Source organism: Protobothrops mucrosquamatus, unplaced genomic scaffold (genome assembly GCF_001527695.2).
Source record: "Protobothrops mucrosquamatus isolate PMUCROS unplaced genomic scaffold, P.Mucros_1.0 scaffold_225, whole genome shotgun sequence".
Classification (NCBI taxonomy): domain Eukaryota; kingdom Metazoa; phylum Chordata; class Lepidosauria; order Squamata; family Viperidae; genus Protobothrops; species Protobothrops mucrosquamatus.
The window spans coordinates 220,088-239,531 of record NW_015386301.1 but is presented as its reverse complement, the minus strand read 5'-3'; the positions used below and the strand labels follow the sequence as shown (position 1 = coordinate 239,531).

The window sequence follows — 19,444 nt, the reverse complement described above, 5'->3', positions numbered from 1 at the left end:
ATATCATTCTGAGCAGTGGTGGGATTCAAATATGTGAACAACCGGTTCTCTGGTGTGGATGCCGCTTCCGAAAGTCCATTTTGGGCCTGGACAAAAAAAAATTAGCTACCAATTCTGCCAAAGTGGTACAAACCGGCTGAATCCCACCACTGATTCTGAGACATAATGCAGGCACAGTTCATATTTCTCATGATAGTGCTGCCTAACATAATGTAGAGCACGGAATGTATCATATTTTCCACATCCAGAGTGGCCATTTACATCCAAAGTGCAATAACATCTAATTAGCTACATCTATTTTACCACAGTATATTATAGTCATAACATTGATTAAATTCATTAAACATTTCAAATGCAATTATTTTACCAATTATTTTACCAATCTGACACAAATATATTTTATAATAGAATGTAACAAATATTTTTAAAAAATGAAGGATCTTACTAAATCAGATTTTACTTGTTGCCTCCTCTTAGAAGAGATTACCTGTTGATTAGATCATTTGCAAAACCTCTATATCAGGGGTGTCAAACTGACGACCTGTGGGCCGGATGCATCACACACAGGCCATGCCTACCCTGGCTCCGCAACGGCAAAAAAGTCATGTCATGTGACGCGATCGAGTTTGACACCCGTGCTCTATACGTTTGGTTAGAACTAACCCAGGAAAAGCACCTGGTTTTTGACTCTGTAATTCTTTTCCTAAAGCGCTTGTTTCATTCCCTAATTTACATTGCAAGACTGGGTTTTTTTAAAAGAGGCAGAATTTGTTTTTGTTCTATTTTTGTCTAATCTTTTATGAAATTGAACTATGAATGAATTATGACCGTCAGGAGCTGCCAGCTGTTATACTGCATTTTTATTTTGTGTTTGTGTCATTTTTATTTTCAAAAGTCTCTATTTTACTAGACATTTTTATAATTACTACCATATATGACTTAGTGCACAGAAGAGAAATTTCAGCAAACTTTAACTTGTGCATTTCTCTGTCTCCTCTCAAACTTCGGTGTGGTTGCAAAGAGAAATCTGAAAGCATCTACTGCACTTTAGAATAAACACAGATGACAATTTTTGAAGTATTTTTAGTATCTGTAAATTATAAATTCCTGATCTAACAGAAAAGCAGACAACACTACATAAATACATCTATTAAAACTTTCTACATTTTGAAGTGTTCAGATGTATTGATCTATAGTTCCCATAATTGTCTGATCATCAACACTGGCATGGGGACTATTATCTAAAATATTTAAAGGATATTAGATAAGAAAAGGGGTTTATGTTAATATAAATATATAAATTGGAAAAATATTAGGCAAGTAGAAAACAATGTATTTTTATGTTGGGGAAAAACATCAAAATAGATGTTGGGTGTTAAAAATAATGTTTACTTATTAAAATATATTTATTTGATCACATAATAATAGATATACAAAAAAGATAAAATATATGTTGTTGATGAAAAGCACTGTTTAGAAAATTGCCTCTTTTGTTCTTTTTTATGCCTTGAAGTTAGCCCTGATTCCTGGTCATTGCTGGACAAGTCTATACAATTTTCTTGGCAACATTTTCAGAACACCTCTATAAAGAGAAAAAGTCTAAATAGTATATTAATGCTCAGACCTCCAAACATTAAAGTTTCAATAACGCTGTCTTGTTCAATTTTTCAAAATCAATATATGTATTCAGTAAACATGTCCATGATGAAACATGACCTTTTGACTCCCAAGATCAGTGTTAAATTTAACAAGACACAAACTAACTAAAACAAAATAAAAAACCTCTAAATACAACATCTGAGACATGAAACTATATATTTTAAGTTTAACTATAAATAGCAGAAAACATTATTACCACCTGGAACATCTCTTTGTTTTCTTTCTTCTCTGCAACCAGGCCTTTACCTCAGGGGTGGTTTCAGGGGTGGGTTTTGTATGATCAATATTATATAAATCCTTTCCTTGTTTCCACAGTTGGTATCTATCTGGCTGAAATTTTCTCACAAAGATGTCCATTGATATTGTCACCATGTCTTTTCTACAGGTACACTAGGGAAGAGATTAATTGGATATGTTAAAATAAGCTCATATACAAAGAATAAACTACAGTAAATAAAACCACTGAAGTAACGCACAGAATTCTCTGAACAACAAGCAGTCTTTTAGGACAAAAGCCCCAACAAGTGGTAAAATCAATTAAAAGCAGTTACAACGCCAATCCTCAGGTTACAACAGTAATCATAGAACAGGGATTGATGTTGCTAAATGATGCATTCATAAAGTGCACCATCACGTGAGGGTACTGCTTAGCAATGGCAATCCTAGCAGTCCCAGCTGCATCATAATCCACAGACTATGTTGTTATTGTTGTTAGTTGCAAAGTCGTGTCCGACCCATCGCGACCCCATGGACAACGTTCCTCCAGGCCTTCCTGTCCTCTACCATCTTCTGGAGTCCATTTAAGCTCACGCCTACTGCTTCAGGGACTCCATCCAGCCACCTCATTCTCTGTCGTCCCCGTCTTCTCTTGCCCTCAATCTTTCCCAGCATCAGGCTCTTCTCCAGCGAGTCCTTCCTTCTCATTAGGTGGCCAAAGTACTTGAGTTTCAACTTCTATGGGGGTTGTTAAACAGGAAAAGGCAGGAGTCTAACTTAAGGAATGCAGGGGAATGTGGGTGTTATGGGTCAGCAGGCTGGGAAGAGCCACATGCCACTAGAAGAGTGTTGCAGGTCCACGCTATAGTGTGTGGACAAGTGCATGTTACAGAGTGTAGGCAGGTGGGGGGTGAGATTGGAGCCCTCAGGAGAAAACGCAGCAGAAGTGACTTATGGGAGCGACTTTTCCTGGTGTCAGAAGTCAACAGCAAAAATCACAAATGGCGATCGCAGCTTGGTGTAAACCAACAAGTTTGCAGATATACTTCAAAGTGCTATTTTTAACCTATAAAAATCTACAGTGCTTGGCTTCTAGATATCTTCAGCTCTGTGTTCTCAAGATAAAACTAACCTGACATGTAAACAGAAGAAAAACTTATCTGTAAGAATGGCTTCAAGTTCAATAAACAGTATTTTTAAGCATATGGAATTCCAGTCTTAATGTATTAAAGCGCTTCTTTTCTGATGCATATTTCCTATCATAATATTACTATATGCCTCAGAATCATTTTTTTCAGATGCTTTGCAGTGCTTCTTTGTCACATATTCCAATGTGTTTCTGGAGCTCTTTTCAAACATAAGCACTGATTGCATCACATAATGAAATTAATGATATTGTAGAGAAATGCAGAGATAAAGTTAACGAAGGAATACAAAAACCGTTTGCAGAACCATTAAGAGATAATAAAAGAGAATGTAAATGACAACATAGTCTTACAAAAGGGGGGAACATAAGAAAGAGACTCAAAATAACCTGCCTTTATTCTACATAGTTATACAAACCAGAAAAAAAATCTCTGACAGATTTTCAAGATTCTGTTATTGTACCCTACAACAATAGAGCTCCACTCATTCTTATGCTGTTTTCTGCTCTTTCCTGACATATATATTCATGCTACCACAAATTAAAATGCATTTATTTTGGCATAGTGATATTTCTTCACACATCTTTTCTGTACTTAATCTAATCTATTTCCTTAATCTATTAAGGAAATTAAAACATATACTTAACTATTTTCATTATAAAAAGATACTTAGAGTCAAATATGTCCTCTTAAATTGAGAAAGAGGATGGAAATAATTTTTGCTATTTTTTTAACCCATTATTTCATGCTTGATGAATGAAATTGATCGTCAAGGGAACATAAGAAGCACATGGTAAGTGATCCTGGGAGCAGGAAATGGAAGGAGGAACTGGTCAAGTGACCTCCCTCTTCTTCCATGATCAAGTCTCTGCTATTCTTCTGAATAGTAAGCATACACTCACTTTATTGCTTTTGGAAGAGGAGCACATGAGAGGTAGTTCACAGAAGAGTCACAGTTTCTTCCCAACCTTCTTAATCACCTGCCATCTAACATCAAGATACAATGGTATCGGTCATGAAAAACAATTCCTTAAATATTTAAAAAGGTTAAAATATGTGCTCCAAATGTTCCTGGAGTTTGAGATAGGATGAACACCACTATTAATTTATTGATGAAATATGTCTTTTCTGAAATAATATCCAGAGGTTTCTAGTCTTCAGAAAGCAAACTGTTTATGTAAAAGTATAATGAACAATGGAAAGGACAAAGGAGAATCATAATTTAAAATATAACACAAATTTTAGATTCATTTTTAGTATTTACAATCTGTCGGGCAGAGTGAGGTTAACCGGTTGGATTCCACAGCCATGAGGGCTGGTGGCATTGAGAGGAGAGTACAATTCAGGTTTTGACAGGCAGAGAAAAATATAGTGGGAATCTGAGAGCTGGATGATTTGGAGAGTAATGGTCAGTCCCACTTGCCAGCCTTGATGTCAACTGCTGGATCCTAGATAACCCTGGGCTAGTATATAATAAGGTGACTCTCATCCTTGATTTGATCATGGACAAGAGAGCTGACCTGGCATGTACAAATGACATCAATTTGGGTCTAAAGGGTATTATCCTCTTGAAATATACCCAATTACTTCTGAAAAAGTGAACAGGATCCTTGGGACTATTAACCCAACCATCTGTTTATTAATAATGCCTCTGAAGAGACGGTATGTGGCTGAGTCCATGCTACAGCATTGATTTGTTGAGGGAGGGGTTCAGTCAGCTGTGAAGGAGGTTATTGTATCCCCCCTCCATAAAAAGCTTCATTGGATCCAATAGTTCTGGATTACCTTTGTCCGGGTTTACAAAGGTTAATGAGTAGATGGTGAAAAGCGCAGCTTTAAAGAGCCCTGGAGGAAGTAACCTTTCAATCCAGGTTGAGAATGGGATACAATATAGAGATGGCATTGGTTGAACTTGTAGATGAAGTCTGCTTGGGATGCATAGGTGCAACTGTTTGGCTCTTTGTCATCTCTCAGCTGCTTTCAAAGACATTGGCCAGTATAATAGTCGTGGACTACCCATGGGGCACTGTGTGGTGATAGTTCTCTTCCTTTCTCTGTGGCTAGTTCAAATTGGTGGGGGCTTTTTGTTTTGTTTTGTTTTGGAGGGGGAGCATCAATCATCAAGCTCAAAACAGGACTACCTATTAAATTATCACAAAATTCACTAAGCTACCTCAGAAAATCTTCTCAGATTCAGAACTGTTTGGAATAATACTTTAAAACATGGCAACTATAGGCATTTTTAAAAGACTTGCCATATATATTATATGGGAAAGGGAAAGAAAATTCCATCGCATAATAAAAACAAATATCTGACACAAGGACTAGTTGTGCAGTGAAAGTGACTCATTGTTTCATAAAACATATTTGGAGATGAGAATTCTCTCAGGAAAGTTCTGAAGGAATACTTTATGTATGCAATAAGACTATTTGTGACAAAACATGAGAATCAGCATAGTACAATATATGTAAAATTCACTGCTGTCTATCTATCTATCTATCTATCTATCTATCTATCTATCTATCTATCTATCTATCTATCTATCTATCTATCTATCTATCTATTTGCTGTCAACATATGAGTATGGTCACCTATCTCAAAACACAACTCTGGGCAGCATGATTAATCTTCCCGCTTTTCAAGAGACTCAATGGTATGAAGTCCATAAGATGTATGCTAGAAACTGAAATACATAATAAAAATAGACTTGCATAATTCAGTATGTGCCTATTCAAACTATTTATATAAGACTAAAGGAGTACTTGCCAATCATTTCTCTCAAATAACAAATAAATCTAGGTATCTAGACTTTTGAGTATTGACTGAAACTCAAAAATATCCTTCATTCTTTGCCTTCATTCATTAACAATATCATACAAATATTACAAATATCATACAAGTAGTCCTCAACGTACAACACAATTGGGACCAGAATTTCCATTGCTAAGTAAGGCAGTTATTAAGTGGGTGGTGCCTGATTTTACAACCTTTTTTGCCATGCTTGTTAGACGAATCACCGCAGTTATTAAGTGAGTCATGCAGCCATTAAGTGAATCCAGCCTCCACCACTGACTTTATTGAAAGCCATCTGGGAAGGTCACAAATGGACAGCTATATTTTTATGATGACCTTCCAGCAACTTGTAGTCATTACTGCATAACTTTTGATATCAGCTACCCATTTATACAAGCTACAATAAAACAAAGGTTCTTTTGATAAAAAGTCCTGAAAAGCACATTGTCTGTTTTTTATTCACAAAAAAGGAATCAATGTTATCAGTATCTAACTTATTTTCAAAATACGTACCTTTCAAGATTTTAAACTTTAGTTCTATCTTTTAAAAAAAAATGTAAACAGGCAAAAATGTTTTCAGTTCCATTGTGGGAAATTACTGATACACTGGATAAATAATAGCTGTCAGCATACTTTAATTTCATATTATTTATTCTCATTGCACACAGCATCATCAATGAGATAAATGTCTACATGATTAAAACTAAAATGAAATAAATAAATACTACATATTCAGAGTTGTGGTCTATGCCAAGAAAAAATAATTTTTATCCTTTTAAGCCACTGCTATTAAATGATAATTTAATCAGAACAACATAATCAGTTCTTGAATATAATGATGTTTAAATGTTGGCTGCAGAATGGGAAAAGGCTTTGTCCTTTCTTCCAGTAAGAAACCCTGTACGCTGAAGGCTAAGGCCATAAATATTATCTGAATTATGTCCTAATCAGAAGTTCATTTTCTCTTAACTAGTGAAGCAAATAAAAGTGAATTTGACCAAAACATTTGGAATAAAATTAATCATACTAATGAGGTCACTGCAGAGATTAAAATGATTAACGGAATTTTATAAGAAATCAATAACTCAGTACTTCAGAACTGGGCTGATGGAACTTACACTAACATTCTGTAAAAGGCATTGTTACACAGCAAAATAAAAAACAAAGATAATGCCACTACACCAATTCTTCAAAATAACAAATATCACATACCAAATATTCTGTCATCTGTAGAGGCTAGGAATTTTATATTCCATTCTCCCTAATTTTAGCAGACTTTTTCCAAAATCAAGCCACACTAATCAATGCCAGGGATAGCAAATAAACCTATCATGTCAAGGTGACTGTTCACATAACCAGCACAGGAAATTATCTTCAGGATACAAAAAAATAACAAAGATTTTTTTTAACATGTTGTAGGCACATGTTGACACAGCTGCTCTATGGGTTTCACTTCACAGTCAGTCATACATTCCTTTAGCATATCATTCTGTTCTACTTCCCTGCATGTGTAATTTCTGTGCAGCTTTAAATATTTTTTGTTCTAGTTCTGTGTGCCTTTCCAGGCATAATGATAGCATCCTGTTATTTCTAAATGGACTAAAAAAGAAATCCACATCAAAGAAAGGAAATGTCTACTCTAACAGTTACAGAATCTAACGCAATTGGCAAGCAGTACAATGTAGCATGATACCTATAATAACATACAATTGAGTATATGTTGAAAGTTTGGAAAGAATTCTGATATGGCAATTTAAGCATAGTAAAAGATGATCTCTGCAAATTCAAACCAACTTCTTCAATTCCATCTTCACCTTAAATGTACTACATTACAGGGCAGTTTGTATGTTTTCAACCTTCTATGTGGGAATAAAAACAACAGATATAAACTAAATATGTATATTGTTGTACAACTATTTAAAAACCCTTATAAATTTATGGGTGGAAGGAAGAGCTCTGTATACATAGATTCTGTACAAAAGAGGAAAACATTGTTCATTCAGTGTGCCAGGTGGGTGTGGACCATTAGCTGGGTGTGGCCAATTGGGTGTGCGGGGCCCACTGGGTGGGCGTGGCTGCGGTGGTAACAGCAGACTGGGTGGGACTAAAAAGTTCAATCAATCAATTCCAACTTTGCAAGATCTTTTTTTTCCCGCGAGAAGTTGAAATTGACTGATTGAACCTTTTTTTTTTTGCACACGGCGGCGGAGGCCTAAAGCAAAAAGGTTTTATAAAACCCAGCTGAAGGCCTAGGACTGGGGCGACGGCGCACGTGCCCACAGAGAGGACTCTGAGTGCCGCCTCTGGCACCCGTGCCATAGGTTCGCCACCACTGTGCTAAGGTATCAGCTCAAATCTTTGCCATTTGAAATTGTCTAAGCAATGTTACCCCAAACCAAAGCAAGCTACATAATTCACTGGTTACCTAAACACCCATACCCTCACATGGAAAATAACTACATGTTTTTTCTGTTGTTTGGAATTTGAAGTCTAGATAAAAAAAAAATCTCAAGAAAAATAATTGTAAATCAAATAAAATCTATATAACTCATGTGTCCCTTTCTTACTAGATTCTATGGAGATTCTCAGTAATCCAGGTCATGGTTGTCCCAAAGGTGCTTTTTCAAAAGGCAACTGGACTTCGTTTTTCCTTGAAGATATTTCACTTCTCATCCAAGAAGCTTATTCAGTTCAATGCAGATGAGAAGCAGAACATCTTCAAGGAAAAACTAGCTTGATCCAATATGATTTTTTTTTTCTAACTCAATCTTTAATTTTGTGATACCATGTATGAGATCAAAGCATGAGCAAAAATATTAATTTCTTATATCTTATAAATTCACCTTAACAGAATAACAGAGCTGGAAGGGATCTTGGAGGTCTTCTAGTCCAATCCCCTACTCAAGTATGAATCCCTATACCAGGCATATCAAACTGCCAGCCCACGGGCCAGATGCAACACGCTGAAACCGCGCTCACCCAATTGCCGGCAATGGGGAAAAAGTCCCGATACGTTGCGCGACATCATGTGACGTCGCAAGTTTGACATGCCTGCCCTATACCATTTCAGACAAATGGTTATCCAATCTCTTCTTTAAAACCTCCATTGTTCGAGCACCCACAGCTTCTGGAAGCAAACCTTTCCAGTGATTAATTGTTCTAACTGTCAGGAGATTTCTCCTTTGTTCTAGATTGGTTCTCTCCTTGATTAGTTTCCATCCTGAATCCAGAACAAGAAGCAATGGATGGTTGATCCCCTCTTCTCTATGGCAGACCCTCAGATATTAGAACACTAGACATACCCAATTCCTGCAACCATTCTTCATATGTTTTAGCCTCCCATCACTGGAATAAATGCCAGGGCCTCAATCCAAGCCAAATTAAAGCTTGCGCAAATCTACATTCATTAACTTTCTCTTTGTTTCCTCTACTTTTTGGCTGTTATATTGCCTCATTGAAGCAGAGCTCTGCTTCCTTTTAAAACTCTAAACAGATTCATATATAGGTAGACTTACAACAGTTTGCTTAGTGAGCATTTGAAGTTACAACACTACTGAAAAAGTCACTTATGGCCGTTTTTCACACTTACGACTGTTGCAGCATCACCATGGTCACATGATCAAAAGTCAGACGTTTGACGACTGACTTGTATTTATGACGGTTGCAGTGTCCCAGGGTCATGTGATCACCTTTTGCGAACTTTTGACAAGCAAAGTCAATGGGAAGCCAGATTCACTTAACAATCATGTTACCAATTTAATAACTACACTGATTCGCTTAACAACTGTGGCAAGAAAGGTTGTAAAATGGGACAAAACTCACTTAATATCTGTCTTGCTTGGCAACAGAAATTTTGGGCTCAATTGTGGTTGTAAGTCGAGGATTACCTGTACATCATCTATGAATTAATAATAATAGGGGGAAATAATTTATAAAATATATTACAATACCATGTTTGTTTTAAGTCAACATAAGATAAACTTCACTTTGGTCTTATATTGACAGGATGTTTTAAACAATCTAATGCTTTATCATTACAATAGATTAAGTTGAAGAACCTGGGTACATTTCTTGTAACTCTTGAGTCCAGGATAATATGGAAATATTGTAGCTCACCATAAAATGTTGTCTCCACCCTAGTACTTGTTTACAGAATTGTAGTATATCTATTTTGCCCCTACTCAAATTGAACATTTTAATGAATCCTGGGTAAACAGAAAGCTACAAAGTTAAACATATTTTTTTGCAAATTTGAATGCACACTTAATATTTACATACAGTTGTTTACAATTTATTAAGAAAACACGGAATATATGTAACAGATGTTTAGACATCCTTCCAATCACTACTTTGTAAATACCTCCTTGGACAGAAATAAAAGTTGCAAACATTTTATATAGCCAGATAAGAGTCTTTCTTTTTCTTTTTTGGAATTTTTCTTACACTTCTTTGTAGAACTCTTCTAGATCAGAAATATTCTTACCTTTCCTTGCATACTCTGCATGTCTGAGACATTTTCAATTATATTCAAGCCTGGGGACTATGAAAGCTATTCCAAAACCGTTATCTTTCTTTACTCTAATGTACTTCATGGTTGATTTGGTTTCAGACTGTTGCCTCTATCTACCTCTTTTCAGTTCAATTTCTTCACTGACTTTCAGATATTAGTTTCTAGGATATATTCATACTTAGTTGAATCCTTTCATATGTATAGTATTTCTTTTGCTACTAGCCCCCACAGCAAGATACCTATAGGTGGCAAATACATTTAACAAATAATAGTAATGATAACAATAATAGTTTCCACACAACCCAAAGCACATTAGAACCAATCTGTCAGGTCCCCAAATCCTTATTGTCTTCCTTCCATATTTACTCTTGTGCTTTTGTTTTGGGACTTGCCATTCTGTTGGGGAGAGGGAGGATATTTGCTTTCGCTTGGGATAACTTTTGCTTTCTACTTTTCTTCTCCCGCCTCTCTCCACTTGAGAAAGGAATGTGTCTCGGAGACAGGTACAGAGAAAGGAAACTGGAGAAGACTTTGAGATGCGCAGCAACTGTGCCAGTTACCTGCACATCGTGCCACCTGTGGATTGGCTGGATTTCAAATGGACATTATGACTTTGGTGGGAGGAGGAATATTGCTAGTTTAACTATACCGTTTAAGTGGAATTTTTTCCCAGATCTCGCCTTGACTTCCCAACTGTCACTAACCCCTAATAAAAGTTTCCTTTTGAGACAATGCCTGTTTCAAAAGTTCTGCTTTCTTGGGTGGTTAGCTGAGGTGGGTCCTTACACAATCTCATGCCTAACACTAGGCAAAGTGTTTTTTTCCCCAAATGCTTCACCAATCTTTCTCCAAACCAACTGCATCTTGTCTGGCTTGTGACCGTTCAATCAGTCTAAAACATTTTGAAACAAAATTTATCAGGCTTCTCAAGATTTTATTTGTATACTTTAGACAACGTGATTGGAAAAGAAGTTTCCTTCAGACAACTCCTCCACACAGATTATTGTTATATAATGTTGTGGACATGAGAGATGTGTAGTAATATACTATGGAAATGAGAGGTTAAAGGGCCACAATATTTGTATACTGTAGCAATTATCTTCTGATTAAATGTAGGCTTGACACATCAGTTACTTTTTTTGGCCTTTTTAACCACTTTATCTAAATAAGGCACTGAATCAACTAGATTAATACCCTACCATATTCACTGTTTCCTTATTTGAATGTTTAAACAACTATATATAGGACATATATTCTATCTGAAAAAAGTCACATTTAACTTTGCATTATGTACACAGCTTCTATTACTTGAGGGCTCACTGAAATATACAATTTAAATAGGACCGCCTAAATCTCTGCATGCAACTGCAATGTGGAGATAATTGACAATATTGGACAATAAGTTTTGTGTAGCATAAATGCAAGCTATTCTTAATGAAGTGTCAATTGCTTATGAAAAATTCCAAAACTTTTTTTAAAATCCCTAATATACAGCATATCTTAATTATACATTCATCACAGATTTTCGAGAGGATATTTTTAAAATTATTTGCAGTTATCTGGAAATCATCCATAAATAAATCAACCATAAATAAAGCAGTTTAGTACTTTTGGCAAGCAATAAAGACCATTCTAAAACAATTCTGCTTCCTACTCTCCAATTGCATACTTGATGCCAGAATAGACATCTGTATGCATTATATAGTAACAAAAAGAAAAACTATTAATATAAATATGTAAAAAGGAAATGATAATGTGACAGCCCTTTTCAGCATATCTTGAAAAGTTGCTTCCTATTGTGGTCTTTTCAACGTCAAGAAAGAAATATGATGAAATATATCCTACCTATCCACTTAAAATTTTGTCCAGATTATATTAGAATAGGAAACTTGTTTGGAAGAACAGAATAGACACCAATATGAAACAGATTTTTACAACTGTAATTTTGTATGTAACACATCTGACATAAGTTTGGCATTACATGATGGAAGTATTATTAATTCCTATCTGATGAGTTCAAAATAAAGAATTTTCTACTTAATACTGTAATAAAATCTCTCTCTACCACAAAAACCCATACAAACACACAGATATAGTGATTTCCCAAATGTACTATGATTTCTATTATGAGAGCATAAGACATGCATATTATAGCTATCCAGATTGATAATTCAATTATGTTTTCAGATGTTTTCCATATTATTATTTATTGGCTGCAAAATTTTGTGGTCATTTATTAAGTAACTAGAAATTATAAAATAGAAAAAAATAAAAACTAATATGGACTGTAAAAAATATAAGAATTAAAAAGAAAAATATATGAAAAAAGAAAAAGAAAAAAAGAAGTAACTTCACCCTTCAACATAACAAGTATAAACAATTTTGCTGACATCACCATCTCATGAAATACAAGTACTCTCTTCACCCCATATGTCATCTCTTAACTAAAAACAAAATCCAAAAAACTCCAATTGTTCCTTCTCAGCAGAAGTCCAGGAAGGGTTGCCAAATATAACTAATTATTTATTTTAACATTGATAAAAAAACCCCAACCTCGTATTTCTTCCCTAAACTTTTAACTGTCTTGATTTTTAACATCTTCGAATAAAGTCTCAGAGGTTGGATTCTTTTCAGCTTTTTTGTCCCTTCTCAAAGAATCTTCCAAAACTTTAACAGAGCTGATTTGTATATACAGTAAGAAAAAGTTATGCAAACTGCTTTTCTGATTTAATACTTGTATATCTCCTTTAAACAATGAAATATAAATTGTTTTTGTTTATATATTCAATACATCTTCCATATCTTCTCATTACTTGTCACACTTAAAACTATATTCAAATTAACTTCAATCTTATCCAATATAGCTTGTTCTTCTTCTGTAACTTCATTGACAAACTAGCTATCAATCATATCAAATAATTTCAAAGACCATTATTCAAAAATATCCATCAAAAATTCCATTGTTGGTCTATTTTGCTCCATTTTTAATATTTAATTAAACTCTTTATTATCTCCTACCTCCCTCTGGTGTCCAACCTTCAAAAGTCCTATATCGTGTTTTCTTTTAAAGAAACCCAAATAATCACTATTTGCCTAGAAGGATGCTTGTAATTTATTTAATATTGTAATTCTGAGTCCATATGAAGCCTTAACTCATTGCCACTTTCTGAAATCAATATTCTAAGACCTCTTTTGCTATTTAATCCAAAAAGTGATTATTTTTTCAAAAGTTTAAAATAATATTTAAACATACTTCTCAAAGGAGAAGGCAACTGATCCAGTGAATACCATATAACTCTCTATTCTGAAGGGTCTTAATATTTCAAAGGTAATAAAATACATCCAAAGTGATTAAGAAATGATGCTTGGTTGAGCTTTATGTCCTTAAAAAGAGCTACGTTCATGCCTGGGAACAAAGATGGCTCTTTCCTGCCTCCCATCAGCTCAACACATAAGCCTACTGCAGAACAATTTCTCTGGTCTACTCATAAGGAGCAACTATGGGGACTGCATGTGGGATATCACAGGATCTCTTCTTTCTCAGTGAGAACTTGGCAGCCTTTAAAGTTCAAAAATAGCGTACCAAAAGAACAACTGTGAAAACTGGAAATTATTTAAAGTTTTAATTGTCCATTTCCGAGCAAATAAAAGAATTATTTGCTAAAAATATATAAATATACAGCTTGCAAGTCCACTTGTCTAACAAAAGCTTCGAGTATTATACAGTAGGTACCCGATGCCTATTGATGCTGATGTTTTCCTTATTCTAATCCTGACTGTATTGTAATGTCTACTTGGGTTGGAAAATTAACTTAATTTATTCATTTGTAGTTGATGAGTCAACTACATCATGAGGCCGGATGAGAACCTCATCTCAGGCAATGCATCAGGAGAATAAACAGCTGTAGGGGGGGTTGCCATTAAAAGGATTACCCCATTGTTTTGCTATTGAAGAAAGTTAATCCAAATAAAGCAGCAGGAAGGCATCTGGCACTGCTCTTCAGAATGGCTGTCCATGAGAAAGTGTTGAAATGAGCCAAACAAGCTCCTTTCCTGCTGTGACAAATGCTAGGGCAACATGCAGTCTCTGGGGCTATCTCAGCCTCAAAACTACTTCACAAGTCAGCACATGGTACTGAACACGTGTAGACAATATTGAAACACTGCAATTCAACTATTAATGGGGATCAAACATCAAGCTGTCACATCTTTATTACAGTCTTGGGCCAGCACTAGGAAAAATAAACAAAAAGAAATATATACAATAAATTCTTACATTCAGTGATCAATTCAACATTATGTATTACACTACATTAGTGAAATGTACAAATGCCCTACACTAGTTCAAGACTAAAAGACAAAAATAAATGACCAAACATTTCATTTAATTTGCCAGACTGAATTACTTCAGAAGTGCACAAAATGTTTCAGAAATGTGGCATCTTGAGCATGCCTGACAGTTATTTTTGTCTTATAAAATGCAAGGGAAACAAACAAAACATCAGGACAACCCATTCAAAAGAAGCTTTTAATTCAATAATTTGTCCCAGATAGATTGAAAACCATACAGAAGAATTAGAAGGACCAAATCAGTTGGGATAAACATTAATTTAAGTCAAAATTAAATAATAGCCCCAACATCAAGCCTCATTGGTAACTGATTCAAATCTCAAATGCATTAATGTGCACAACATAATTTGAAGAACTGAAAATACATCTCTTAAAAATATGAGTTGTATTATTTCCAGCTGGTATGCTCTGTAGTCAGGCTAGAATGCAGTTGAAGCTTACCAGTATGTGGCAAGGCATGGTTCAAAACAGAGCTTTATTATAATATCAGAATGACGTTCTAAAGCATTCAATTGCTTCTGACAATTAATGCCAATTCCCAAGTTTATATCCTCTTGGCTGTCATTCTGGGTGTCTTTCTTTCTGCATTTTCCAAGCATAACAATAAACTCATTTAATGTTGCCCACGGTGAGATCTATTAACATATCTCCAACACAAAAAAGTGAAAACCCTTTTAAGCCTGCAAGTTATACATTTAAGACATTTTTGTCTTAAAAAGAGCTACCGTGGTTATTTGCCTGTACTTTTATCTGTGAACTCATACACATGGACTATGCTCCTGCACTACGCTCTATTCAGAATTTTCTATACATTAAAGGCTTTTTGTAAAAACCCTGAAGGAAACTCTTCATTTCCTTCACCCAGATTTGAAGGAACAATGACTTTATCTTGACCAAGAGAATAGGAGGATTGCTTCTGTAAAAACTCTGATGATCATTTGAAGAATTGTAACTACAAATAAGTAACCATTTCTTCATTGTAATCTAATTCACACATGCAAGTGAATAACAAGCTTTTATCTGGAAGGAGATATAGTTGTCATGAGAGAATGGACTTTCAAAGGTTAGAACTCTTGGGCATAGAAATCTGGTTTATAATACTAGATGACAGTTATTTATTATGTTGTTATAAACCAGGTCACTTAGGTAAGATGGGTGGTGTAGAAATTTAATAAATAAATATATTTCAGTTGCTTGGAAACCCTTATAGAAGCCAACATAGACTGCTAAATTTCATCCTAAAGGGCCATGGAATAGAATCATCCATAACCATAAAGCAATAGAAACCAAAGTCTGGATAAAGGTATTTTCCCTACTGGTTGGGAAATTAGTTGGGTCATCTCTGAAGGTAGAGATACTAACACCAAATAAGATAGAATATGCATAGTTGTACAGTATGCTTGATATGTCCTACCAAACAAGGTTGTAAGCTTTAGAAGGTTCTGAACAGACCTCTGTGCAAATGTTAAAAGTATGCCAATGAATCACTGTGATACAGTAGATGCCAGTTCCAGGTAACTCTCCTCATCCCAACTGAACAGTGAAGAGTATCAGTGTTTGTATCATCAAAAAACAGAAATTGCAAAAGAAGCCCATCTGCTAATTTTAGAGGGTGAATGTTCATGCAAATAAAGCTTTTAAACATATATATATATATATATATATATATATATATATATATATATATATATATATATATATATATATATATATATATATATATATATATATATATATATATATATATATATATATATATATATATGTTAAACAAATGTAAAGCTAAAACATATCAAGAGATTTATAGTTTATAATGCTGAGTCGCAAACCTGTAAAACTGAAAACTATTAACTCTCAGTTATCTCAATTAGTCACTCATTCAAAATCAATTCATCTTGTCTATTTGCACAAGATAAAGTCACACACAATTACTGCATTTTGTCTCAAATGAAGGCAAATATGACCGATCCAGACTGGATACTGCATTTTGTCCTTGGGCTGGTGCAATAGGAGAATGTGAATGCCAATGCTCACTGGAGAAGATCTGTTAACATGTGAAAACAAGACCCAAAGCTTATAGAAATAAAAAGACTTAAGTTTGCATTATATTTGATTTCTTTTATCTGAAAAGGCTTTAAGTGAAAAAGATATAAAGCTATTAGTTCAATATCCTCTATCTTCTCTATCTCCTGGAACAACTTAGTGCATATTTACTTACACAACCACGAAGAAAACATCTATTTACAGTTGAACATGACAGTGTCATGGTTCCGATAGATGAAACCAGTAAAAGAACTTCAAGGCAAGAATTTTTCCTTAAAGAACATTTTATTAGGAAACAAAGTATCGGCACTTACATAGTTGAACCCCAAACTGATGATTCCTTCCCCAGATACAAAGTAACAAGTTGCAATTCCCAGCCCACAAACACTGCTATAAATCACATTCCCCAATTAACGCAAGACACGGGCTTTTCTCACTGGCCCCTCAGCCCGCCAAAACCTTATTAGACCATGTCCTTGAGTTCCCACACCTCCAGGGGGAGGGCCTTCTCTGTTGGAGCCCCCTCCCTATGGAACGAACTACCCCCAGAGATCCGGGTCATTCTGGATCTCCCCTCCTTCCGCCGCGCCCTCAAGACATGGCTATTCCAGCTAGCGGGGCTGGCCTGAGGGGTATTTTAGATTGGATTTTAATTTGATTTTATATTGGGTGTTCACAAAATTTTAAATGAAACGGCAAAATTAATATTTCTTTTAATTGTATTTTAAAATGGTGTTTGTAGGGTTTTTATCTGTTTTTAGCTTGCTGTAAGCCGCCCTGGGTCCGCCAGGAGAAGGGCGGGGTATAAATCTAATAAAATCACAAATAAAATCACAAAAATCACAAATAGCTAGCTAAACCCTCAAGCATTTACCCCATACCCTCTTCTAAATCTGAACTCTAAAAGAATAGGAAAGATACGCTAGAAGCAAAAGTAAAAATGGCTGCTGATTATCAGTGTTCAGAGCGACGACATCCATTGTCACAGCGTTGACAGACAGATTGACACATCTTTGAAGAGTGGGGTCAACAATGAAGCAGAGGACTATGACTGGGTAGTAAGCCCTAATCAGGGAAATTTCTCTGAATAAAGAGAGGACAACTATGTGCACTTTGGAAGGCAGCTCCTCACAAGGAAACCCCAGGGCACGAGTAAAAGGAAATGAAAAGAAATGACTACAAGGAATCAAAAATAATCTGCAGCAAAAAAAAAACTTGCTAAAAGTTTAGACTATGAACATTTAAAATGGATAAAGGGCTTAGCTGAGTTTGGATTCTCCTTATTTTAAAGCATTTTCAAATTGGTCAAACAAATCAAATAAATAAATAGCACATGCTTCTGTGGGAAAGAAGATTGTTTGAATTTTCAAAGAGAAATGATTAATGGGTTCTTCCAAACTAAAAGACAAGGAATTGTCATTAAAGTCCATAGATTGTAGAATATGTTGAATGGGATTAAAAGTTAAGGATGCAGAGAAAGGAAGAAAAGGGGGGGAGTGTCATTTATTTCATCCAGTCAGACACGACTGAATGGATAACATCATCATTTTATCTGCCTGCCTGCCTGCCTGCCTGCCTGCCTGCCTGCCTGCCTGCCTGCCTGCCTGCCTGCCTACCTATCTAGCTATCTATCTATCTATCTATCTAATTTATTTGCTGCTCATCTCGTGGTTCTGAACAGCTTTTAACCGTTGCTCTACCAGCTGGCTATTATCAGGAAAGCAGAAAAAGATTACTAACACAGCAAATACTAGGAAAAAATATTTGTAGTTGTAAATGGTAACTCAGTGATGTTATAAAAGATGTTGAGGAATTGTGGACGATTATTATAAAATCAGTGAAAACTTCAGTAATTGAATTTTTTAAGAAAGACCTGGCTGAATGGATTTGCAAATGTGAAAGAGAAAATGAATTTAAAATGTTGAAGTATCTGCAATATAAATGATTGGAGAAATTAAATCAATGGAAAAAAATGGAGATCCCAGATTATAAAGTGAAAATAACAAATCAGAGCAATTACTGAAGACCTGGAAATGGCATTTACTGGAACCAAGAGAGGAATGTACTTAAGTCTGAGAGTAAATTTGGAAAACCTAATCAATCAGGGGGCTGTTGAACCACTAACAGAAACTATGTAAGGAGAAGATTTCAAGAGATATACCTGTGCACTCTGCCTGGAAGATTTTTTTATTTAGTTAATTATTTGTATCCTCCTTTATTAATTTTACAGATAGTACAATAGTACAACCTATCCAACACAATTTCCTCCTCCTATTTTCACAACAAACCGGTGATGTGGGTTGTTCTTAGAGAGAGTGACAGGCCGAAAGTGACAAGAGACCAAACTATACAAAAATACTTCAATACTTAATTAATTCTGTCCAAAGCAGCAAATTAGATACTGTCTATGAGGAAAGAATATAAAGTAGATTTGTTTGACCAGCAGTGAAATAATATATATTTTCATAACAGGTCAAAAATCCTTTATGGAACTTTCACTACAAAATTTAAAATAACCAGGGTTTGGGGGCTTTTGTTAATTAAAAAGATTGAATATGGAGTGAGGGGAAATATGTATGAAATTTTAAAGGGGGAGGAGGAAAAATATGTTTGTTTCTAACTGCTATAAAGAAGATAGGAAGTCACTTCTTTTTCCTAATATTTTTTTCTTTTTTATTTTCTGCACTTATTTCTTTCCCCCCACACACATTATTTTATATTTTTTCA

At 35.1% G+C, this 19,444-nt stretch overlaps 1 protein-coding gene across 1 annotated transcript in view; it reads right to left on the bottom strand.

Moving 5' to 3' along the window:
- KDM4C (lysine demethylase 4C) overlaps positions 1-19,444 on the bottom strand; it is a 165,925-nt gene that overhangs the window by 74,237 nt on the left and 72,244 nt on the right. Inside the window, exon 9 of the mRNA XM_015828501.1 lies at positions 1,859-2,049. Coding sequence (XP_015683987.1) covers positions 1,859-2,049 — 191 coding nt within the window. The remainder of the gene's footprint in view (positions 1-1,858; positions 2,050-19,444) is intronic.